General features: G+C 40.5%; 1 protein-coding gene across 4 annotated transcripts in view; it reads right to left on the bottom strand.

The window, feature by feature from the left end:
* ASXL3 (ASXL transcriptional regulator 3) overlaps nt 1–27,450 on the bottom strand; it is a 104,822-nt gene that overhangs the window by 25,076 nt on the left and 52,296 nt on the right. For 3 of the 4 annotated variants that reach the window (XM_083622823.1, XM_083622822.1, XM_083622824.1), the window contains 5 exons: nt 26,650–26,758; nt 25,404–25,515; nt 14,135–14,256; nt 2,717–2,834; nt 1,672–1,791 (listed from right to left, as the gene is read on the bottom strand). In XM_083622823.1, coding sequence (XP_083478949.1) covers nt 1,672–1,791; nt 2,717–2,834; nt 14,135–14,256; nt 25,404–25,515; nt 26,650–26,758 — 581 coding nt within the window. Of the gene's footprint in view, nt 1–30; nt 197–1,671; nt 1,792–2,716; nt 2,835–14,134; nt 14,257–25,403; nt 25,516–26,649; nt 26,759–27,450 lie in introns of those variants that run through there. The other variant, XM_083622826.1, reaches the window with a different exon arrangement.

Raw genomic sequence — 27,450 nt, 5'->3', positions numbered from 1 at the left:
GATTGATTGCACAAGTGTCCTTCTGCTTACCTGACTGCTAAATACAATCCAGAGCTTTCATAATGGAGATAGATCTCTAAGTTCAACTATTTTAGATGCTCAGCTTAGTTGGTCTTTAAAACATGCATCTAACTAGGTCTGAAATAACATTTTCACACACACACAAATATCCTTGCCTTCCAACTTAGACTTTATGAAGTTCCTAAGAATCAAAGAGGACACACAAAAGAATACTTGATTTTGCAGAGAATGCCTATTCAATAAATAACTTCACTTAAGCATTTACTGTAAGGATTAAGAAAGTGCACTGGAGCTTCTCAAACATCATTTCTTGTTACTATTTCAGCCAGCAGTAATATATTAATATTATAAAAAATAATAGCAGAAGACAGAATTAAAACCACAGCTAAACAGAGTTCTGTAAGATGTTCATTCTAGCCTTTTGAAGGAATTTATGCTGAAACGCTTCACATTTTAAACAACTGATCTAGAAGAAGAAAACACTGATGGAAAGATTTGATGCAATGAAGCATCTCAACTACTGGCACAAGAAGACTATTTCTTCATCCATTTACAATCCCTTCTTAAAGATTCCAGTTCAAAGCAACCCACTTGAGCTAAACAATGAATCAGCTGCGCTCCAAATATTGATTATGGGCTATAAGGGCCCTTTTGTGGGAACCAAATGAATTGGGAGAACATTAAGTACTTTAATAAATGGCATTTTAAGAACATTTGATAATTCTTATCAGGGAAAACATGTATGCTTCAGAACACAGGTGTTACCTTGGGTATATAATTCAGAATGAATTTGCAAAAATAGGAAATTGATTTTTTTAAAGGATAAACAGCCTCTTTATAAGTCCATTTCTAACTCAGCCAAGATGGCCACTCGGTTAAATCATTACAAGTCAAAGGATTCAATGGAGTACTAAATGTAGCCATCACTCTAAGAGGTGAGGAAACAGTTTATTCAGTTACTATTTTTCAGAAGACTAGATACTGAACTGCTTTTGTTTTGCAAACAAACAGACAAAGAAAGGAATAAATCCAAACACCTATTTCTTAAGAGAAACAGAATCATTCCCCCCAAAAGAGCAAACTGCTTGCCTTTCTAAATGGTTTATTGAGACATGTGGTCACCTAGGATAAATATCTGCATATAACTGAGCAATAAGGAAAAAGGGGAAAAAACACTATCCAACATGATGTTTAGATGTCCAACAACAGGCAATGAATAATATACTAGTTTATAAATAATGTGGTCCACCAAGGGGAATATATAATAATATATTATTCCGTACAGGAATAAGGGGGAAATGTAACAGGGGGTTATAATATTTCCCTGTTAGAAGAAGATGAAGCAAGAAACAGCTGGCTGCAAAATGGCCAATTTAGGACAGCTTGGGTCTGTCAGATTGAAAAGGTCAACAGCAGAAAGGCATGCTGGGGGAAAGGTCCCAATAAGAGGGAACTCCTGCAGAGTTCAGAGGGATGAAGGAACAGACGAGGAAGACACACGTACAGTGAGAAAATCCAAAACATCAGAGACACAATATAAAACTTCCTCTAGTGAGTTTACAGAATGTGTATTATTTTCTATAACATAATGCAATGAAGTGACACTCCTCTCCCCTCCCCTCCCCCCGGACCTTTTAGAGACATACTCACCTAAACCAGATTTTTTTAATCTCTTTAAGTGCTGGCTCATTTGTTTTCCAGTTGGAGATTTTTGCCCATGTTTCATTTCTTTATCAGAACTGTCTGCTTCACCATTTTTAGATTCAGATCCTTAAAAAAAAAAAAGACATTACAATGAAGAACAAAAACAAAGGTAGAATTTCTTTCCTGGGAAAAAAAATCAACACACCCCTAAGAATGACATCTTCATCTGCTACACTATTTAAAGGTAATGTTTTCTGCTTGACAATTTGATTCCCTGTCACCAGAACCGATGAAGCAAAAGCTCATAAATCCATTAAGTGGTGAAAACAAGTTTCTTGAATGTAGCAGTCAATAAAGATGTTTGCTAATCCATTACAAATAAGCCCTCTTCTGATAGCTGAGGGACGTCTTTCGAAATAATCATACTCCCATTATAGGGGGACAAAGAAATAAAAGGAAGAAAGGGAAACCCCTCCCATTGTAAAGTTAATTTTCTCCCATGTCCAGGGAATCTACAATAAAAAGTGACACAGATATCGTACAATCTATTCACAGCGAAGAATGTAGCAGCCAAAACTAAAGGTCAGGGTTGCACAGTGGTGATTAGGATGGTGCCAGAACACAAAATCTTATATAAAAAAAGGACAACTGATATTGCAAGACAGAACTAAGAGAGTAATTCATACTCTCACAGGAGCTGTGATGGTTATTTATTTTACCCCCTGATGGCACTGCATGCCAGTATGTAGTTCTCTCATTAGGAATCAGCATCCAAAAATGCTTCTTTGCATTCCTTTAAAGAAGCTGTTTGTAATGCTGGCTGATTTTATTTTATTACGTCTTTTTCTCCCTCCCTCCCTCTTAATAGACTGGAATTAAGTTCCTCCCTTGAATTAATAAAATTGGTCATAGGATAAGAATAAAAAATCCACTGTGTGAGAATGACATCATTATTTCCACCCATCCTAAATTTTGCACGTTATAGCTCTCGCCCACAGGGAGGGCTCTTTTACTAGAAACGGGTGTCGCAGACAGTCCTTTAGCTATTTACCTGAGGGTGAATCAGACTGCTCATCAGACACCTTTAATGGTGTCAAAACAACACGAGGAACAGTCTTGTTTACCATCATTGACACTCCATTTCTTCTTTTCTGCTGCTGTCTCAATGCCTACAAAGGAAACAATAAAACAGAAAAAATATAACACAAAATGTTGTTTACAGGTGAATTACACAAAACATTTGCCTATTATTCAAATGAACCCCATAATATATTTATCTAGCTGCAAGTTTGCCAGGATTCATACTAGTTCCCCTTTATGTCATTTTCTTCAATATTTTATATACAAAAATGCTATATATTGTTATATATCATATGCTACACTGTGAAATAAAAATGGAAAACAAGCTTTTGGCTTTAAAGATAAAGGCAGATGCACCTTAAAATCGTTTTCCAGAACAATTTTGACAACAAAGAAGCATACATAAACTGTTTGCTCTACCTTAGCAGCAGAAACATGAGAACCCATGGAATATGAGACTTAAGGCTTCCAAGTTAAAATAAATGTAAAATAAATATTTCAAACCCAGGCTAAAATGTGTGTCTGAACATCTCTTGCAGGTGCATCTTCTCCCGTATACTGCTCAGTCAATCAAGTTAACACAGTGTCATCAGTATGTACAGCATGTAAGGGCTACAGTATTGATGCACTCACTCAGCCGTGAGTAGTGCTGCACAAAATCACTGCACATGGCAGGAATCATTTATTTCTGCGAAGGGAATCGGTCCTAATCTTGGAAAACCTTGCAGCACTTGGCTTCTGTCTGCTTGACTTTGGGCATTAACCTTCAGAACACGAACATGATGGTGTTCTGGCAAATCTGGGAGAAAATGATACAAGAATAAATATCTACAAATGGGAGGGGTTTTTTCCTGTGTGTTTTATAACTGGATCGGCTACGGGGATGATAATGCAATACAAAACACGAGCAGAAACAGAATAGCTGCCAGGATATTTTGTACAGTAAACGAGCCCAGACAGGAAGGTCAGGAAATATATTAATGTGAGAATTCGCCCATTAAAGAATTTACAAGCACAGATATGTGAGCCGTGCAAGTTAGAACAGATCAGCTTGCTGCTAATACCTGCTTAAAATCTTCATTTTACACTCTCATCTTTGATTTGTGTGTGGGTTTAAGAGAAAACCCTATGCTTCACCAGCGGAGGTCATGCCTAGTATGAATTAATATCCTTTGTTTCCTTATGAGCACTAATGACTTGTGAGGTTAATTTTGTAATTGTAATACAGCTGTAGTCTGCTTAGATGATAATGCTTTGCACACAACACTTCAAAAGACAAAAGAATTAAAAACAATTACTTCCTATTCCATTGAAAAATACTCTGCAGCACAAGCTCAGTTACAATGAAAAAAAACAGGTGGGATTATTTTATGCATATTTCAGTTACGGTAATTAGAGGCACATGGGCAATGTACAATAAAGAAGAGTTGTTTTAAAAAAGAAGCCACTGTCAACCTTTTTGAATATATTCAAAGAAGGGTATGGTTTCTCTTAACTGCAATGAAATGTAAACATTCAATGAATAGAAGCTACCACTAATTAGTGAAAGGAAAGGCTACATTTAATATTTATTTTTCATCAGTTTAGAAGCCTGAAATATATTATATTCCTCTTAAACTGACCTAACCCTGCATCAAATGTGAATGTTCAAATCCCATCAGTATTGTGGCAGACCCCGATTTAAAAGACATATTGACATTGATTGCAGCTGAGCACTGTCAGCTTCAGTTGCCTGTGGTTGTTATTGCTAAAAGAAAAATCATAGTGTTTTCTCCCTGAAATGCAGAATATCTACAAGTTTTAGATACAAACGGAAAGGAAAGGCCATCTTTAACTTTCTTCTTCATTAGGGCCACATCCACATCAGGCATTTAAAGCTGTACCATAGCTCCCCGCCCCCCGGTCCCTACTGCACAAATACAAAAATATTGGAAACTGTAGTTTGTTAAGGGTTCTGAGAATTCTTAGGTGTTCTCTATTCCCTTCACAGTGTGACAATTCCCAAAGTGGATTAACAATCAATTCCACTTCACAGGGAACTCTGAAAACTGCAGTTCCAGGGGGGAAATAGGGGGCTCCTAACAACTCTCAGGCCCCTTACAAACTACAGTTCCCGGGATTAGTGATGGGAGTGATGCTATTTAACTTATTTATCCTGCAGTTCCATGTGCTACTATCACTAACAGATTACACTCAAAAACAATACCGGTCCATCCCAGGTCCTTATTAACGATTCAGATCATGGAAGAAACAAACAACAGTTTCCTAGACATAAAGGTGATGATTACTGGGTGTCAGAAAATACTTTCCAACCTAACTTCAACCATGTAAAATATCAAGTATTATGTCCGCAGAAAATACTGTCCTGACATCTGGATTTGAAAAACAAGACAATCCTCCCATTTTACTTGGTATTTACTATATCAAAGCAGCACGTACATAAAATGAAAATGCATACACTTCCATTTGGGACATAAACAACAGAATAAAAATAGCCAAATCTCAATTCATGTAGCACTTCATTATATTAAGCAATAGCTGCCTGCATTTGATATTTATGTGCTGGGACAAGATCCATAGACATCAAGTCACAAGCTGGTCTCCAACCGTAATAAATAAATTTATAGACATCAAGTCTACATGCAAAATTTTTTATGCAGTATAGATCACTCCCACACACAGACCAAGAAAACCCACTACCATTTGCCATAGAAACTCTGTCCCACCAGAAAATGAGGCTTTGGCCTATGCACACTTCACTCAAATTCAGGGCATACTTGAGTACAGACTGAAGCACAGCTGCACTTTTAACCCCTCCATATCAAGTCTTTTAGCAACTACGTGTTGAACAGAATACAAAAGCCAATGTGTGGATTCTTCACATGTAGGGGGTTCTGCACAATCAGCAAACCCACAAAACCAGGTGTCCCTGCAAGGACCTCCTGTGATGGCCTCTCTGTACAAACATTCGTGTGCTATGTGCAGTTAAAAGAAGAAGACCTGACATCAGGGGTGGGGCTAAAACCATGCCCACTCCAGCCTATAGTTGAGTATTTCCTACATGTATGTAGAATGTAAAAAGGTAAAGGTAAAGGGACCCCTGACCATTAGGTCCAGTCATGGCCGACTCTGGGGTTGCGGCACTCATCTCGCTCTATAGGCCGAGGGAGCCAGCGTACAGCTTCCGGGTCATGTGGCCAGCATGACTAAGTCGCTTCTGGCGAACCAGAGCAGCGCACAGAAACGCCGTTTACCTTCCCGCTGGAGCGGTACCTATTTATCTACTTGCACTTTGATGTGCTTTCGAACTGCTAGGTTGGCAGGAGCAGGGACCGAGCAACGGGAGCTCACCCCATCACAGGGATCTGAACCGCCGACCTTCTGACACCACCCGTGTCCCTATGTAGAATGTACTTTGGGCTAATAGGTCTATTCAAGTGTTCTAAAAGCCCTAATGCAATGAGGGAATGAAAGGAAAGACATGTTAGATGTGCCACTCATTGCTGTCTCCATAACCTTCCACAGACTGGAGAGGTAAAGTCTGAAACAGGGAGCCTGCTCTCTACTCAAATTGACCCCTTGCTGCAGAAGTTATCTTTCCAACTTGTGGAGGATGGTACTAGCGCATGCACACCCTCGCTCTCTTGCATCACACAAATGATTAAGAATGCCTGGACACAGCTACTATCATTCCTACACAACCCAAATTAAAACTAGTATCTTGATTCATCATCACCATCACCAATTTATTCCACATTCTGAAGCTCGACTTAGCAACATCAATTCAAGTCTGAAAACCATTAATTCCCACTCCTCCCTTAAAACTTTCTGTAACATGTTTCATGCAACAAAGAATCAAAGTGCTAAGCATAAAAGCTGAATATGTCTGCAAGGCTACAACCATTTTATTTAACACAGAGTAATAAAACATGCTGACCTACAAAATTACTAAAGCATCTGTATCCTTGACTACATTTCATAAAATCCTCCCACACACAAAGCTCAAATCCCAAGGAAATAAGATGAATTTGTTTATATTAACCTGTATTAGATTCAGGAGCCATTGGCTGATATTTTATATTGAGGAAAACAGAAAATCTCAGGGGTGATGCACATTCTGGGCAAGACACGCTCAATAGCAACTCAGGGGCCGCAGGTTCAAGTTGTTATTTCTATCATAAATCTGCTATGTAGCCTTTAAAAATCAGTTTACTCATGGCATTATATACCCTAATTTTCATTCCTCAAGTAATCTTACTACGGTTGAAGCTACAGTTTGAGAACTGGTACTGATAATGCCAAGGTTGCAGGTTCAATGGGACAGCTGCATATTCCTGCATTCTGGGGGGCTGGACTAGAATCAGGAGTGGCCAACTTCCAAGAGACTGCAATCCACTCACACAGTTAAAAGCTGGCAGTGATCTACCCCCTTTGGTTCAGGTCATTTTAGGGGTGCAGGGCAAAGATGCTGAGTTTGTTTTGAGGGAGCCAAAGTTTTTTAGCTTCTTTGGAGGGAGTCACTGATCTACCGGTGATCTACCACAGACCTCCAGTGATCTACCTGTTTATTTAACACAGTGATCACGATCTACCTGTTGGACATGCCCAGACTAGATGATTTAACTAAACAATCCAGGGGTCCTTTAGCTTTACTATTAATGTTGTGGCACAGGAACTTCTGCAGCACTGCTTGTTGTTGCAGTAGAAAAGCAATGCTGTTGCACTCAGGTCCTACTTATGGGCTTTCCATAGTAACTGGCTGGACAGTGTGAGAACAGGATGTTGGACTAGATGTACCGGTACTTTTGGAAAGATCCAGGAGGGCTCTTCTTGTGTTCTTGAATCATATAATGTCAAAGGCCATAGACCAAATGGGAAGAACCCATTCTATAACTTCTCCACGCACCAGCATTATTCCTGCTAGAAACTGAGACAACAATGCCATAGGGAAGAGCCACAACACGAACATGCGGCCTAGCATATGTGATCCAGGGCTTCTGATGGTACCAATATGACATGGGAAAGAGCAATTATGTTCCCTGGGCCATAGGTGTATCATACCCTGGATTCTAAGAACCATTCTACACATACAGAATGAGACTGGATTGGTGGGATTCTAGACTGTTGTGGTAGGATTCTGGACTGCACCATTTCAGACTGAAGGTTGGGGGGGAACGTCACACTTTTAACAAAGAGGACGTTTTAAAACTTCCAATGCAGTTCCTGGGGTTAGTGAAAATTCTCTAGAGGTAGGCAGAAGCACTACATAATTAAAAAAGAAGAGTTTAGTATAGGCCTCTCTTGATGTGCTAGTTTAATAAATGTTGGGAGCATGCTATATTGTGACATGCCCCTCCAGTAGTGGTTTCAAATATTACAGTTGAAAATTATATAATCTCTATCTTCTTTTTAAATTATTTGTAATGTACAGAATGATTCTAAGTTATTTAATGCAGGGATTGGCAAGGTGCTGCCCCTGGGTGCCAGTACCTCCTAGCCATTAAAGGTCTAGGTCAGTACTCTTCAACCATTTCAGACCAGGTATGCATATTTAACCCAAACAGGGATTTGGGGCCCCATTTCTTTTATTTTCTTTACCTTCTGTTTGTATGGTTGCAGTGCTTCTGTTGTGATCTACCTTGCACCAAGCAACCATACAAAGGCTGATGATCTAAGTAACTATTCCCTCCAAAATGCACAATACAGTCATACCTGGGGTAGAAGTTGCCTCAGGTTGAGCATTTCCAGGTTGCGCTCCGCGGTGACCCAGAAGTAAAGGAACATGCTACTTCCAGGTTTCGTCGCTCGTGCAGACGCTCAAAATGACGTCATGCGCAGAAGCGGCGAATCACGACCCGTGCATGCGCAGACGCAGGTTGCATTCTGCTCTGGATGCGAATGGAACAGATCCCGTTTGCATCCAGAGGTACCGCTGTACATAACAGACTCTTTGCTCTTCCTGCTCAGTTCCTTGTGGCACAGACTCGGCCTCTCTACATTGCACATGGCCTCATACATTGCCTATATGGCACTAGATGCCAGGATTGACACCCATCATCCTATATATTTGGAGCACAGTAGAGGTGCAAAGAGCTTCACTCTGTGAGCAAGCGCAATGGTGGCTGAGGTTGGTGCCTTCCTTTTCAATTGAGGAGGGAGTGATAGGGGGCATCTCCACACCATATCCTAGTCCTCTCTCCCTCTGCTCTTTCCGATGTGGCGGTCATTTTGTGTTAGGCCATGCTCTCATGGCAGCCATTTTGTGGCTGGCACCATGGCACTTTCTCAAAACTCCGAAGTGCAACCCCTGATTTAATGCATAGATTTATCTCAACATGTTCCCGAAGGCTCTACCAATAAGTGACCCAAAGTTTACAAACATTGCTAGTCCTACTTTTTAACCAAGTTGTATTAACTATAACTGGCTACTCTGTAAAACATGTACAATCACAATTGTGAAGGAATATATAAATATCCAAAAGTTTAAGCTGCAATTTCTTTCTTTCTTATTTCTTTTTTTACAACAGAAAAACCTGATCATATGTTCACAGCTACAAAATCCCTCATATCTTAATAAAAATGACTTATTGGTAGCTTTCCAACAGTGCAAAGAAAATGCAAGCATAAGCTTGGATGTGCAATTTAAGTAGTCATGCCAACTTTCACATCAAGGGAGGCAAAGTATATCAACTTCTTCATATTTTCTTTTTTCTTTTAAAAGGACAAGCGTTCACTTTTTTTAGGGGGGGGGTGTTAGTATGAAGCTGTTAATGTGGTCAATTGAAAAATGTCCTGTGGGGAAATATTATCTCTTCCACCACAGCACAGAAGCAAACAAACTAACTAGGAAGCAGATTGCACCCTGCTGCTTTTAATGGCACTGCTGTTTGTTATTTCAACAGTAAAACAAGTTTAGAATCAAAACAGCATTTTTCTGAATCCAACGCCATCAAGCAAGCAGTGCAGAACACCAGAGAACTACCATCTAGTTTCTCTTTAACATGTGTGCTGAACCAAAGTTCAGTAAACAGGCTGGGTAGCACATTTTCTGGTAAGGAGGAATGAGTGAACAATATTTACCCTAGACATATTGCTAGGATGGCAGTTTTGTACAAATCCCTTTTGCCTATTGAACACATTCTCAATTCAGACATTATGCGAATCAGATGTTTTACATTAACCAATCAGAGAACCAAAGCCACTGTTTTAGTTTCCAAACATATAGACAACCCATTGTTTAGAATGGCTTGTGGGCTTTCGTTTTTCTATCTGCCCAGACTCCTATTTCTATGGTGCAGCAGCCTAGAGCATGGGTAGGCAAACTATGGCCCGGGGGCTGGATCTAACCCAATTGCCTTCTAAATCCGGCCTGCGGACGGTCTGGGAATCAGCGTGTTTTTACATGAGTAGAATGTGTCCTTTTATTTAAACTGCATCTCTGGGTTATTTGTGGGGCCTGCCTGGTGTTTTTACATGAGTAGAATGTGTGCTTTTATTTAAAATGCATCTCTGGGTTTTTTTGTGGGGCATAGGAATTTGTTCATTCCCCCCCAAAAATATAGTCTGGCCCCCCACAAGGTCTGAGGGACAGTGGACTGGCCCCCTGCTGAAAAAGTTTGCTGACCCCTGCTCTAGAGGCTGACCAACAGCAACTGTGGTTTGTAATACAAAAACACTACTTGGCAAAAATCATGCAATACCATGGTAAATTTTCAAAATGGAAAGGAAACTTACAGAGACTATGGCTAGTTAATTTTGTGTTCACCTGCCACAAAATGTAACATATCTATAGATTTGGCAAGAGGCTGAAGCTGTTATGGAGCAGCTCTGTGTCTTTCCAGTTTTACTCAATATTTGGGACCAAATTTGATTTATTAAAAATGATGTTCTGCCCTGACCCCATTTATAATGGGGAATCTAAAAACAGCTATACCTCGTTGAGTCACCAACAGAAAAAGGTTTGTCTGTATTTTGTGTAATATAATTTGGATTTTAGCGTTGTTTATATAGAAGAGAATAGAAAGAGGTTTGTATCAACTTCAATCAATTTTATTTGAATACTTGAATATTTATTCCAATACTTTTACATATTTAATGTACCTCATTGATTCAGCAACAAGGCTAGGGTCTTTGGGTTTATGAATGAGGAAAATTGTTGGGAGTTATTAGGTATATTTTTGCAGGTGTATAACTAAAAAAGTGAATAATGTGAAACAGATAAATACTGGAAATCCATATTATTTATCAAAGAAGCAAGTTTTGTATAACAGTAAGCTCCTGTGAAAAGTTCTATTAACAGAGAAGCAAGTTTTGTAACATAAAAAGCTCCTGTAAAAAAACAAGATTTTTTTGTTATTGGAACAAGTCTCATTGCAGTAATTTATAATCCATTGCCTGCGTGGGTTGTTTTCATTTTTTGCAAACAAAGAGGTGGGCAGAAACACTTGTGCAAACCTCCAGTTGTCATAACTGACAGCTTTTGTGTTGGGCAGAAGCATCCCTAGCCAGGAGCTAAGGGGGCCAAAGCCCTGAGTATGTTTTTTCCAAAGCCTCAGAGCTTTGCTATGGCCTGAGCAGCTGCTTTTCCAAAATGGTGGGTTACAACCCATGGCACCTCATGGTATGCCTCAAGGTGTGTGGGGGCCGTCTCTGAAACCCTGCCACTGAATATATACAGTGGGCTGGTTAGATGGACCAATGGTCTGAATCAATATAATTAATGGTCAGTTAGATGAACTAATGGTCTAACTCTCATTCAGTGAGAGAACTGGGTAGAAGAAGGCTCCTCTGAGTTGGATTATGAGCTCCAACTGTATCCTTGTCCCAGCCAAGAGAGTCAATGGCCTCAAAGAATGCAGCTGGGTCTCAGGAAGGGACTCAATGAATCAGCCTAAGCCCTAATCCAAAGCAAAGGGAAAGGCAAGGAGAGATATCTATAACCCAACCACAAAAACCAAGCAAACTACAAACAAGTTAGAAAATCACATGTATAAATGAGGGCACAACTGAAATACATCAAATTTTATAACCACAGGTATTTTAAAATCAAATACCCAATGCACAAACAACAGACAAAGAGAAAAAACTTCTACATGACAAACCCACAATGTACAACAAATACCAAATGCATTTCAACCAAACATTGGTCTACTTGATGAAATGCCACCAAAAGCTGAAATACAAACAAAAGTCTGTGACGACTCCACAAATCAGGACTGCCACCTTCCCTAAGTCTGCCAACTTCAAAAAACCAGAAAATCCTTCCTTGCCTCTGCTGTATCCCTCTAGCTGAAGGATGGTCCCAGCTGTAACCCTCCAGGTGTTGTTAGACTCCAACTCCCTTCAGCCCCAGCCAGAATGCCTAATGGTCAGGGATAATAGGAGCTGAAGTCCAACAACAGCTGGAGGGCCACCAGTTCCCCATTCCTACACATCTACAAAGTAGATTAGGTTGAGAGACAGTGGTCAACCCCAAACTACCGAGTCAGCTTCATGGATGGGAAGGGACTTGAACCAAGGCAAAAGTCCACTCTCTGTGTACTAGCTGCACTGTTTCATACTTCAGTGTGAAGTATGGATAAGTCTATTTCTGGTCTGATTCAATTTTGCAAGTGCTTTTTCATAAGGTCATTCTGTCCTGTTTCTACACTACGGTAACCTGTGATTTACTTATTTTTTAAATCCATATGAATTTTTTATTTGAATATGTAGTCAAATACATATTTTATCACAAAATATGCATTTAAATGCATATTTTTACATCAATACACACACCTACAAACATATATATTGCTAACACATGCATTTTTGTATGTATTTTGAGACAAGAACTATATCAGACAAGCGCTAAATGCTAAAGACATGTTCTGACCTGTGTATTCGTCTGACAGGTGGAAATTAGATCAGCTTGCTCAAAAATATGGCCCAAGCAAAATTCTCCTACATTACTACTTTGAAGAAAACTACTATAAAGCAGGAGCTTGTGAAGGGAACTACCAGTAAAGAGTTGGATCAAGTCTAAATCACCTTGTCTCCTGTTAGTTTCACCCCAATCTAACACTTTTTAAAAAGCAAACATAAATATCACTAGTGTGAACACCTGGAATAGTTTGCCTTCGTTTAACATACAGAGTGGAAAAGGTTTCTGATACCTTCAAAGTTATTATACTGCAAGGAATCCATATGTTAAAATCAAAAGAAGAAAAGAAAATACAGCCAGCTCCACATTGCTTCTGGCACTCTACAATGTAAGCAGTTTATTCCCAGAACATGTTAAAGGTTCAGCTCCTGTTATTGCAGAACAGATCCAGTAAGTTAATATTGGGTGGTGAGTGTCACATACAATTGCTTAACATCTCTGTGTATTCAGAGGCACTGTAGGCTATTTGTAGTGGAATGGAAGCACATTATACCCCCATAAAAGCAATAGAAAGTCTGGAGAGAGGATATACAGTAGGAGAACTAACTCCCAACAGCAATTTTCTGAACAAAAATTGCTGCTTAAAGTTCATTCACCTATCAGATAGGATTTACAGTTTTGCATTAAATCAAATCCAGCTGCCTGCATCTGGTAGTAATGAATACCTGTAGCACAAGAGGAAAAGGGTGGGGAACGAGGGAACCTCCTTAGGCCAAAACACAACACATTGACTTAAGCATTCAATATTTGTGTGTACGGGGAAAGGATTATTTCCTGAGATCTGTAATAATCATCATTTCAGACAACCAAAATCATTTTAAAATTGAACAACTTTTCATTGATTTCCTTACCATGTGCGCTTATCCTACCTATATACAAGTATTTGCAGCTGCCTCCTGAATTTTTATGTTAACAAGGTATCTGTAATTGCATTTATGGATTTCTCCTGCAGCCGATTTTGTCATTTTGTCTTGCCTGGCACTTCCTCCACAAACAATTTATGCTGTGTGGCTTCATCTCATCGTTAAAATCCCTCTGTAATGTTTCCAACTATTGCTCTCCTAACACCACAAGCCTCAAAGTGAAAGGCAAGCTCAGATTATTCAAAGGGTCAGAATCCTTTCTAGAGCACCTCCCTGCACCTTTTCCATAGTGAATCATGGGTTGGCCAGGAGCCTCTCTTTATAACAATATTTCCATTAATGTTTAAGTATCTGGCTCTTCACTGCTAGAGGAAAAAGGGGCGACTGTACTGCACAATAGCATAACTGGAGATACCCCAGTATCCAGAACCAAACCAGATCAGAACTCATTCAGCACCTCAATGCCAGATAAACAAGGTAGGCTATAAGCTTAGCTATGGTACCATAAAATCTCACCACCTTTATTCCCAATACGTACATAAATAAAGGATAGCTTAAATGCCCATCAGAAGAAATCTGACTGATAGTGAAGCCAATATTAGCTTACCTGTTTAAGTGCCTTTTTGGTGTGCTGTTGGAAGGAAGACACTAGCTTGCTTTGCATTGGTGCATTCGTAAGGCTTGAGTCCCGAACGGAAGACATTTCTTCAGGTGCTTGCTTAGTACAAACTAAGAATATAGAAATAAAACAAAGCACTGAGAACTGAGGAAAATCAGTCTGCAAATTTAATTTAATTTAGAGATCACAGAACTACCCTAGGAAAGAAAATCTCCGGGCTGATCTACCATGTGTGAAAGCTGTTGCATTGCAAAGAACATGGAATATCTTCAGGGTGGTTTATGGAAGAACGTGACCAACTGTGAAGTAAGATGCAACCAGAAACAGCCATTCAAACAGTCACAGATTTGCCTAATGTTAATTCAGGGGAACTAAAGACCTGCTGAAATCATTTTGATCTTTTCTTGTTCCAAGTCGAATCTGGGCCTCTATCTACAAACAGCATCTGCATGGCCACTGGCAATGAAATCACACAAAGCTCCATTTTGTCGAGACGTAAATTTTAAACTGTGTACTGCCAACACATGCTAAATCCAGTGAATGACGTGATACATACAAATTAACATCTGTGAACTGTCTTTCACTGCAATTTGAAAATGTACTCTGTTCTCTGCAACAAAGTTCAAAACTAAGCAGGACGCAATAAGGAGGAAAATGGCCAATTCAAGAAGCAAAACATGAAGGTTTCCCATCAGCTTGTGGAAACATTAAAGAACTTAATAGGATAACAGAATTTAACAGCTGTAAGAGATCCCCTGACCTAGCAGGTCAGCGGTAAAGCTCAGCCAGGAGGAAAATGGGTAACAACACATAAAATAATTTCTGCCCGGTGTTCCAAGTTCCTAAATCAAATGGCAAGGACATTGTAAAGTTCACTATTCCTAATGCTTGTGAGAGCGCCAACTAGCAATTTGATTGTAGAGTGAGCACAGCACCTTAAAATGTTAACAGTACTTCATGTATGTTGTGTTATGTGTGTTAAGTTGTGGGCGAACATAGCAGACGACACAGCGATTTCTCCAGAGCAGCTCTTTATTGTAAGCTGGACAGAACTGAACAGCAAACAGCTCAGCCGGCCTGCTTTTATAGGCAACCGGCTGTCAACATTGTAGCAACAACAACAACCCAGGGTTTCCCGCCTAAAATAACTGACGTGGACCTGAGTGAAAACTATCTACAGTATCCCCCTGCTGGCCCTGGGTGAGAACTTCAGTACATAACATGTGGGGCCGGCTCACCCATAAGGCAGTGTGAGGCAGCTGCCTTGGGTGGTGGATGCCATAGAGGCAGCGCCCCTGTGAGCAACCCCACCCCTCACTTCACTGTTGCTGGAGCAGCAGTGCTGGCAGCAGCGCCAGCGGCCAATGAGGTCTCGCAAGATCTCACTGAAAACTTGCAAGGTCTTGTGGAGCACATTAAATCTTATGAGATTTTGGCAAGATATCAAGAGGTCTTGTTGGAAGTCGCGGCCACCGCTTCACAAAAAGCGCCACATAAGCCAGGTACGGGAGGCTGTGGTGTCATAATTTGCACTCACAATGCTATTGGGGCGGTTGTATGCAATCCCACTTTCAATACTAGTTGCAACTGCAAAGCTTCTAGGCTGGTCATATTGCTTCACTTCCAGTCAGTGCTTATCCTGTAGCTTCTGGCTGAGATCCCATAATTTTTCATAACACAAATGTTTGGGGTTGTTTTGTCCTGCTTTCGTTGCACTATAGCCCCACTCCCCAACATCAGTAATGTGGTATCATCTGGGAAGCAGCACAGAACAATTAATAGAGCAGAATAAATCCACACACTATTCTTGTGTCAAGAACACGTTGCAGAATAAAATGCCAGACTGGAAGGGCCTGCAGTATCATTCTGAAGCCAGGCAGAGGAAATGCAGTGTTTTCATTCTACCCTCTGCCAGTTGGGGAAAAAATGGTAGCTGCAAAGATGTCCTACAGTCACCAGCGCTACAAATATGTGGCAAAAAAAGAGAAGGTAGCAAGGTGGTGTTTTTTTTAAAACAAACAAATACACACACAAAAACTGTGACCTGATTCAAATATTGCAACCAATCTCCACATAAAGGTCTGGCTGTTAAAAATGTTAATGCATGCTACATGATGGCTGCATACATGACCTGTAACATTTACAAGTTCCTCGCCACATGAATCATTTCATTTTGTATTCACCTTACTATCACACATTTTTGTTTGCCATTGACACAGAAAGTCTCTGCAGGACAGGATTGGTACCTATTTCAAGTAAGCAACTTGTAAACATTACAGCCGTCCCTTAGAGCTGGCACAAGGCATAACAAAACAGCATATAACTCCTACCATTATGTCTAAATTGACTGAGAGTTACTGCTAAGTTCCAAGGCAGAAAGGCACCAAAGAGTAGAATACAAGAACCAAGTAAATTAGAGTAAGTATGACAACACCAACCTCACTCAGATTTCATTCAATTCTGTCAAGATGGTGGAGGGGACTTAGAGACATGTTTTATTTTTGCGTGTTCAGACCCAGAAACCTCCCCCCTAAATAATTTCACACTTGACTCAAATTTTGGTTTTGGTTTTTGGCAGAATTTAGGCCACAACTTTATTGATTACATAAAGTGATTGGTTGCATAGGCTCTGGTTCGACTAACTCCCTGCCATGCAGGTAGTGCTGACCCAGGGTTCCAGCATAGGTCAGCCAAAGGTGAACACCTGCATAAGCCAAAAGTCGGGAACGGACTATGTCCACCACCCAGATGTCCCCCTGGACTCTGGCACAGGCACAACCCACCTCAGGGGTTGACCAGACCATTTGAGTCCCTGGATTCCTTTAACGGAATACCCTTTACATTGGGATGGCAAAAGTGTTCTCCCATCCCTAGCACCTGAACCAGAGTCTATCTGCAACCTTACAAGTTGTGACGATTTGCTACACGGCAGGTGAAACCCAAAAGGCAACAGCCAATCAGTCAAGTGGGGAAAATTCCTGCCGTGCCCCTGTCCCAACAACAGAAGACAGACGACGGCATAGCAAGGTCAAGCGCAAAAGCCCTAAAAGTAGGGAGAGGTGGGCGGGTGTTCCGAATGCACACGCCGAAAGAGGAAGCTCTGAGTCACGTGTATGGGCATATATAGGTCCCTCAATCCGTTTGGACTGTGCCCCATTGGCCAGATTAAACCCAGCATCGAGGGACCTACCAATCGGGTGTTGTGGCTGACCAATCTTACCCACCCACAACACAGGGGATTGGTTTCCAGGTCTCACCGCAACACGTGCCCTCTTTAAGGGAGGACACGATTTCCCCCCAGTCATCAATGCAGAGACATACAAAGCTTCAGATTTCCCAAAGCAAGACTCAGCTTCAGTCCCAAGGTGAAATGGGCTTCTTCAAAGTGGTGCAGGGCGCAGCACACCCCAGTCAAAGCAGATTCCAAAGCATTTTTTTTTCCTGTTCAAACCCCACATTTTATGAGATAATTTATTTCAGTTTTGTTTTGTTTTGTTTTTTGCTATGAGAATCATCACACTTATTCCACCATAGTTTACTCCATAGCATGTAGCTTCATAGCCCACAGTATGACAGTCAAAAATGAATTAGCAAACAAAATGCTCATAGTTTCTGCAGAGGTTTTTATATATTAGCTCCAGTGTAGCTAATTTCTCCCATGACAAAAGGATTTTTACTTGCTCAAATACATAAAGGAACTAACTACCCAATATCTGTAACAATTAGTGATTTTAAATTGCATAACTGGCAATTATAGTTTCTAAGGAGCCATCTGAGTCTACCATGTAAATATTGTATACAATGCATGTATTGTTTTATTTAACCATTGGACTAATTTGCAGTGGATGGGGATCGCGTGTCAGAGAAAAAGATGATGCTCTCTTAATTATACATGAACAATGAATATTACAGTATTTACTTGAAGCAGCTTTACTTATGTGAATATTTGACAGATAGGACAATTCACTGGTCCGATTCAAGCCCTCTCTGGGCAAAATATGATTTTCAACTTGGCGGTCAGCCTTAGGACTAGGGACTTTTCACCGTTCTCCTCTCCCCCAGTAAACCATGGTTTCACATTCAATGTACATGGTCAAAAATCACATTTAGTGTAACTAGAGATTGAAAACGCGGTTTCAAATGGGTTTTATGTTAGAGGGAAACTAGTTAGTAGTGCAATGGATGTAATGTAGAACCAAGGGTGATGTTGTGATGGTGGGACAGGGGGATTGTTCCAGGAAAGGGAGGTAAGAAGTATTCATTCAGAAATGTTGATTTCAGTTTGAAAACCATCTATCTGCTGAGAGGCAACACTACACTTGCATTGAGTCACTAAGAGTCAATGCTACTTTAATGGATAACAATGTTAGGGGATTAAAAAAAGTTAATGACAGGTGTTTTCTTTTGGGACCACAGTGCATGGAGAGGGTTGTTTAATTCTTGGGCTTCCCATAGGCCAATGTGAGAACAGGATGCTTTGCCAGATGGGTCACGGGCCTAATCCATCAGGTTCTTCTTATGTTCTTATTAAGCAGCTCATTGGATAAGGGAAGGGTCACTGGGAGAGTGTGTGTTTTAATCCATCCCCACTCTGCCATTTGCTCAATCTGAAACATTCCACAGAGGCTACTTCTAGGTACTTTTATTTTCCCATCAGCAGGGGAATCAGTGAAATAGTTTGAAGGGGGGTGGGTTTAAATGCCCGCTCCCTCGGTGCCACTTCCCTAATCAAACTAGCACCTTCCCATACCTACACTGAGGTAAAGCAAAAGATGTGTAGGTAACTTACAAACATTTAACTTGTGCTCATTCAGATTTACGCACTTGGCAAAAAAAAAAAAAAAAAAATTAAAAGGGGGCAGAAAAGGGGCAGGTGTCCAGGGATAAAGACATTGGCAATTCCACCCACCATTGAACCCAATACATTATTTTGGCTTTACGTGCTACCTCCGGAAAGTAACCCCCACATAATTTGAGAGTCGCCTGTACTGAGTTTTTGTCAACTGTGACCAAAATGTAAAAAATAAAATAAAAAATAGAACTTGTAATATACATAATGCTTTTTTCTAGACAAAAATTAATAACTAATATATATATTTCTAGGTTTTACAGTGGTTGGTGTTTTTTTTTTAAGTAGTCTGAAATGTGATTTATATCAATAACCATTCTAACATCAGAAGCAGCTAGCATTACTGGAAGATTTATAAAGACAGACAAAAGTGTTGTAACTAAAAATATATGAGAATGCAGTAAAGCAAAACATGTTCTAATCTTCCTCCAACATAGTCTCAGCCAAGCTCTTTCTCATATGCTCACGAAAGGCTGCCAATAATAAAAAAGAAGACGAAAACTTGAGAGAAAACATGGAGGTGCCAGCTTCAAATGAATATGCAAATTTTGGGTGATGTATAGAAGAAAGCTTGAACCATTCCATTCTTCCCTCCTCTAAAAATAAATGTAACAGTACACTTGTTTTCATTTTCAAACCAAGTAGATTTGAATAAGATGGGAAGATGCTTTTTCCTTCATTGTTGTAAGAGGAGGGAAATTGCCCACAAGTGGTTGTCTTACCAAGCAGATATTAATATTTATTTCCTATTCTTCTGCCTTATCTAAAGCTGAAAAAACATGCCAATATTCCCAACAAAATAATAATGCAATCCTACACATATCTACTCAGAAGTAAGCCCCACTGAGTTGAATGGGGCATACTCCCAGATAAGCGTGCTGAGGGCTGCAGCCTGGATGATACAAAATGCACCCATAGGAACAGAATGCAAATATAAACCTCTTAAAATATCTTATAAACTCAATACTTTTGCGTTGGGTGACACAAATCTATATACGCATTGACATAAATGGTCATGCACTGTCAACACACATACACCAAATAATCATCTAAATCACTCTGATCTCTAGAGCTTAACCTGCAAAATCAGAACACTTTTTCTCCAGCCACTCAGCTTGGCTCTTTTTAAAAGAGAAAGAGAAAGCAATCAGGGAGCTAAACTGTACTACAGTCAAACAGATGTATGCACCTGGGACCAACAAGAGGCTTTAAACAAACTATGTAGCTGTTCTGTAGAAGCTGCTAACAGCTTAATTAACAACATTCAAGTGCCCCTTTGGGAAAAATAATATGGATATATCTTTAAGATGACATGGTTACATTAAAAGAAACCAATGCAGCAGAACAATACTTCTATAGCATGAAAAAAGAAGTGGATTTTAAAATGAGCAAGATAGCAGATAACCTACATACTCACTTCAAGTTTGAATCTTAGTGATGGACATTTATTATAAATGGTAGAAAATTGTACTGGAAAGGGAGGCACTGCTGGGCATGGAAGTAGTGCTGTCATCCTTCCCTGACATTTGCTAGCACAAGGATATTCTTGGACTCCAGTTCCCACCAACCCCAACCACTGGTCATACTGGTTGGGGCTGATAGGAGCTGGAGCCCAGCAACATCTGGAGGGAGCACCACACTCTAACATGACGTGTTTATCATTGGGGACTTCTGGCTGGATTGTAGACCATCATTCACAGTGACTTGCATGCTGCCACTGGAATCCAAAGAACTACTTCTGGCAAACCACAGGTTAGGGGCATACTTATGTGGGATTTTCCCCCACTTGCTCCCCACACACCTAAAACATCAGACCCAGCCATGCCATTATCATAGTAGCACTGCTCTACATTTCAAAAAAGAATTATTTTGTGTACAGCAGTGGTTCCCAATTAGCTTAAGTACTGTGAATCCCCTATTTTTCAAAAGCCAAGCCATGGACCCCCATTTCTGAAGGAATTGACTGACTGACTGATTGAATTTATATACTGCCTTATACCTGGAGGTCTTATGGCAGTTCATAGAATAAAATCAAAATTTAAAACCACAAGATACACAATCAAAAAAACAACAACCCAACCCCCCCCCCAAAGCTCCACATTTTAAAAGGGCATATGATGTCAATCAAATCAACCAAAGGCCTGGTTAAAAAGGAACGTTTTTGCCTGGCACCTAAAGGTGTATAATGAAAGTGTCAGGAGAACTTCCCTGGGGAGCTTTCCACTGCAGAGAAGGTCTGTTTTCATGTTGCCACCCTCCGGACCTCTCAAGGAGGCGACACACAAAGAAGAGCCTCAGGAGATGATCTCAGGGTTCATATGGAAAGAGTTGGTCCTTGAGGTACTGCAGTCCTGATCCGTTTAAGGCTTTATAGGTAAAAACCAGCACTTTGAATTGGACCCAGAAACTAACGGGTAGCCAGTGCAGTCGGACCAGGATCGTGTAATATGCTCAAACCGTCTAGCTCTGGTGAGCAACCTGGCTGCTGAATTCTGCACTAGCTGAAGTTTCTGAACCGTCTTCAGAGGCAGCCCTATGTATAATGCATTGCAGTAATCTAACCTTGAGGTAACCAGAGCATAGACAACAGTAGTTAGGCTATCCCTGTCCAGATAAGGGCGTAGCTGGGCCACCAGCTGAAGCTGATGGAAGGCACTCTGGGATACTGAGGCCACCTGAGCCTTGAGTGACAGCAAAGGATCCAGGAGCACTCCCAAGCTATGAACCTGCTCCTTTGGAGGAAGTGTAACCCCATCAAGAGCAGGCAACCTCCCAGCCATCCGTTCTAGGGAACCACCCACAAACATTGCCTCAGTCTTATCTGGATTGAGTTTCAGTTTGTTGGCTCTCATCTAGTCCATTACTGAGGCAAGACACTGGTCCAGCACTGCCTCACCTGCAGATGTAAAGGAGAAATAGAGCTAAGTGTCATCAGCATACTGCTGACAACGTATTCCAAACCTCCAGATAACAACACCCAGCAGTTTCATGTAGATGTTAAACATATGGGATAGGATTGAGCCCTATGGAACCCAACACTGAAGGCTCCACAGGGTTGAAAAGCATTCCCCAAGCAGCACCCTCTGGGAATGACCATCCAAGTAGGACTGGAACCACCGCAAATCAGTGCCACCCACCCCTAGTTCGGACAGTCACTCCAGAAGGATACCATGGTTGATTGTATCAAAAGCCGCTGAGAGGTCAAAAAGAATTAACAGGGTCATGTTTCCCTTGTCTCTCTCTCTCTCAACAGAGGACATTATACAGGGTGACCAAAGCAGTTTCTGTGCCAAAACCAGGCCTAAACCCCAATTGAAATGAATCCAGAAAATCAGTTTCTTCGAAAAGCACCTGGATCTGATCTGTTCTGGTCTATATCTCTATAGTAGTTTTTGTTATGGGGATAGTGCCACAGACCCCCTGAGTGGGTTATGTGGACCCTCTGGGGTCTGCAGACCACCAACTGAAACCACTATACTGCACAGTTCTTTGGATCCTGTTATAAATATATTTTAAAAATATTGTCCAGTAACACCTTAGAAACCAACTACCGGTAAGTTTGTTCTTGGTATAAGCTTTCGTGTGCATGCACACTTCTTCAGATACCTGTGCAAGTTTCTATCTGAAGAAGTGTGCATGCACACGAAAGCTTATACCAAGAACAAACTTAGTGGTTTCTAAGGTGCTACTGGACAATTTATATATATGTGTGTGTGTGTGTGTGTGTGTGTGTGTGTGTATTTCGACTGCATCAGACCAACACGGCTACTTACCTGAATCTAGAACTAAATATATTTAATTAGACTGAAATCTGTAATAATGTATAAATGATTCATAGTTCCTCTTCATATATATATACAAAGTTTCATCAAACTGGCACAGAAAAGTAGGGGGGTGGTTCTTTCGTAAGATTCACAAATAGTTTACAACGTTGCACTGAAATTCTTTTATCTAACCATTCACATTTTCTGCTCCCCATTTACCCACTGCTGGTGTCAAAAAAGATGCAGGAAACTGGAAGATGCAGAAAGTTGATGACAACAATTTATCAATTTACACCAGTGATGGGGTAACCTGTGACCCTGCAGATGTTGCTGGGCTGCAACTCCCATCACCTTTGACCATCGGCCACGCTGGCTGGGGCTGATGCACCATAGGCTGCATCCTACGCTGTGAGAGGGAAGTGAGGGAAGTAAACTGGCCAAACCTACATTTCCTTCTTGTTGCTGTCAACATTGCCATCAGGTTAAAATCCTGATTTTTTTTCTGGATGATTCCACTAAGCAGCTGTTTAACCTTCTGGACTTTAATTAGTCCAGCCTACTCCCTTTTTTGGGACACGGGTGGTGCCACAGAGCCTAGGACAGGGGTCTGCAACCTTTATGACAAAAAGAGCCACTTGGACCCGTGCGCATGCGCGCCACTGCCCTCCAATCTGACAGCGGGCAGGAAGGTGACATCGGGACAGTGCGTGACTAACGCACGCACCGCCCCCATGCGACATCACAACCAGTACAGCGACCGCCACAGTGGGGAGTCTCGGGGCGCACAATGAGCCTCCTCCCCTCGCTAGTATCCGCCCGGAGCTGTGGCAAAGGTGTAAAAGAGCCACATGCGGCTCCGGAGCCGCGGGTTGCTGACCCCAGGCCTAGGACTTGCTGATCAGAAGGTCGGCAGTTCGAATCCCTGCAACGGGGTAAGCTCCCGTTGCTCGGCCCCTGCTCCTGCCAACCTAGCAGTTTGAAAGCACGTCAAAGTGCAAATAGATAAATAGGTACCGCTCCGGTGGAAGGTAAATGGTGTTTCCGTGTGCTGCTCTGGTTCGCCAGAAGCGGCTTAGTCATGCTGGCCACATGACTCGGAAGCTGTACGCCAGCTCCCTCGGCCTATAGAGTGAGATGAGCACCGCAACCCCAGAGTCGGTCACGACTGGACCTAATGGTCAGGGGTCCCTTTACCTTTACCTTTTTTACTCCCTTTACTGGCTAGAGTAGTATGACACATAGGCATGGGGTGTATAACAAGGTATCTCCCCCCCCCCCGCCCCCAAAAGAAAACTATGCTTTTACTTAAGATTTTAGAAAGACAGTAAGTTAAACAGTTTTTGTGAAAATGATTCTGGAATACAGCTAATTATACAATTTGAGTAGTTATTGCCCACATGAGCAAATAAAAAGCGGGGGGGGGGGGGAGAGATGAATCCATCCGACTATACCTTTCTATGCTCATTCCCTAATGAAACCAATACTTATAAGTCTGCATCCCCTGGTTTAGCTTCTGGATTCCCCCTGTAGTTTTCTCAAGGTCCTTGCCACAGTACCCAACTACATTTTCCAGTTCTCTTAAAGCATTTCAGCACTTTCCCCCTTATTGCCAAGTTTCTTCAATGAATCATTGACCCTCCTGTGCAAATTTCTACCCACGGACTTCTGATTCTTCTGCATGAGAGCCCCTAAAGCAAAAGGCAATAATTTTACAACCAGACAGAACACAAAATGGGGAGCAGTTTCGCTCCTTCACAAACAACTTCTGAAGGGCCAAAGATTTGCTAGCCCTGGTTTACACACACACACACACACACACACACACACACACACACACACTATTGCGTATGGGTGCTTCACTTACTGCAGATTCTCATTTCCAGTTTATATATTATCAAAACTACTTCCTCTGCAAAATTTCCTCATTAAATGCAACACCTAGTGAATAATGTAAACACCCAAATCTTTCCCAGTCTCTCCTATAAAACAGAATTAATGAACTGCATGCTAGTAGGAAAGGAAAGTGCTTAAATTATTGTTTCAGTAAATTTCTGATAAATATTGCACTAAGTAATTAAAATTATTATTATTTATTAGAGCTATTTATATACAACTATATACTGAAGTTTCTAAAAGTATACAATGTTGAGCGATATAGAAGTGTTTCCAGATCCCTGAAGGCATAGGGAGCTGGGAACTTCTACATTTTAAGAAATCAGGGTTAAAATGCAAATAAAGCAATGGAGTTCCATCCAGAATGATGAATGTGTTAGTTTGAATTCCCCATCTTTAATATCTTATAGGCAAGCATCGTTTGAAAACTGTAGGCGTTTCCTAGTATCCTGTAAATGGTAGAAAACTAAACTGACATCTTATTTGCAAAGAGAAATTTAATAACATGCTGTCAAAAAGATGGGCCTGAAGCATGAAACTTATTTTTATATGCCATGATTTCCAAATCCTTGCCAATAATTGTATCAGGATAATCGTATTTGTAAAACACACACATAAACACACATCTTGGTCATTATCCCCTACTTTAATAATTATTGCAATGGCAAAATATGGCAAATGAACCCAAAAAATTACACAAAATTAAACCAGCACATAAGCACTCCAGTAAGACAACGACCAAAATACCTACCTCCATTTTCTTCTCCATTGCTATTGTTTGTTTCAGCCATTTCAGTACCATCCAACTCAGATTCACAACTTAAATCCAATGTCCCATCTGCTTGGCATGTAGAGTCTTCCTTCTGTATATGAAGAAACATGTGATGGTGTTGTTTGACACATTTCAAAAATGAATCTGCATCTTATTTCTGTAAATCTCTCTTACATAAGTAAAATATGATTGCTGACAATCTGAAAATCAGAAAGAACCGCTCTGCCAAGTCACAATGTATATTCATCTGGAAAGTTTATACATAAAAATGCTGATTACTTCACATCTTTGTGTGTAGGCAGCAGAAACAAGCTTGTTTAAAAATTCCAGCCACAGAAAATCCTCATATCCTTCTTAAGTTCCTCTTTTGCCATTGGCCATTGCCTGAATTCCACAACAACTTGGAAGTCACAGGAAAGAAAAGCCTTGCCTAGACTGTAAACAAATCTAAATATAGCAAGAATGGATTTTTTTAAAAAAACCTACCTTTGAATTCTGTTACCTTGTATCAAAAAAGCACATATTTTTATTTCACAGAAAAAGCATGATGAATTCCATATTGATTGCGGCACGTCTATGTCCCCCATTGTATCAATTTCAGAATTTATAAATTTAAATTAAAAATTGTAAAGTAAACCTGCTCCATAAAACTCATTATCTTTCCCCCCCTTTGCCCACACCCCTCTTTACTCTTTCACACACCAGTTATCAAATAAATGAATTTGATTAAGGATCTCAGAAAGGAATTCTATTCAGTCTGCATAAAGTCATTATTTGAACCATGGCTTTACAATCTCAGTTCCTTAGGAAGTGCAGGATTGTAAAATGTAATATGTGAAAGCTCCCTAAATACAACATTGGCAAATATTCTTCTTTTAAACGCAAGTCCAATATGTCTTAAGAACATCAATCATCCTTTTGAGGTTAGTGCACATAAAACAAAATAAGTTTTCTAAGCTTTGAGAAGGTAGTAATTTAACCCAGCTAAGCACATAAGGAAGAGAGAAATTCAGGAACTCATATACTTTTGTTATCAGAACAGCCAGCATTTAACTGAAGTGTAAGTAGCTTTAAATGACATTTGAACAGAGCTAGAAAGAACTTTCAGATCTTTTCTTCATACAGCCTTCCCAAATTCAACTGGTTTACTTTTGCATTTCACTAAGATTTACATAAAATGGTCTTCATGGCTTTGGGTACTTTCATCGCTAAAAATGCAACTTACTTTGAGTGCGTAGAGTCCTGCCTTGCCAGGAATTTTGAAGAATGTCCCATCACCTACACGAGTGTTAGTATGAAGCATTGCATTCAGACAAGCTAATGGAGAAGTGCCACTGAAAAACAAAAATGGGGGGAAATAAAGCAGGCTGCAATGGACTGTTTCATGTAACACTCTTCCCTCTTTTTATTTTTTTCTAAACCCATGCTTCCCTTAAAAAAACTAAAAAAAACCTCCCAACCCTGAAAACATCTACATTACAATAACAGGCCAGTTGAAACTTAATCATATGCATCTGTCCCTTCAGCTTCAGGCAAAAAGTCTGCAAATTATAATTATGCTATTTTCACGCAGTAAACAGCTCTACATTTAAAAAGAACTACAGTCCAAATATTTATGTGAAATTACTTTGCAAATAACACCATGAAGCCTCATTTTTAGAATGTTACAGACAATGTGGCTTTGCACATGAATGATCAAAACAGAACCAAGTTCAAGGGCAGCTGCATCCCATAGGATGGAAAAGCAACAAAAGAATAGCAAATACCCCAGGAAGAACACATTTAGCATTGCAAGTGTGAGCTGTGAACAAGTATGAACAGCATTTCCTTAACACAGCCAATGCAAACATGCATGTCTTGTATGATTTAGACAACATTACAGTAATCTGAAGCTTTTTATGTGATGGGCAACTTTCCTAAGTACACTTGCTGGCAATAAGGTTCCTTTGATTTCAAGGGAATTTACTTCCAGATTAAGTGTTGAGGATCAATTGCTGCTCAAGAGACAGGCCAGTCTGACAAAGCT

Source organism: Podarcis filfolensis (genome assembly GCF_964270895.1).
Source record: "Podarcis filfolensis genome assembly, chromosome: 7".
Classification (NCBI taxonomy): Eukaryota; Metazoa; Chordata; class Lepidosauria; order Squamata; family Lacertidae; genus Podarcis; species Podarcis filfolensis.
This window is presented reverse-complemented; position numbering and strand designations above follow the sequence as displayed.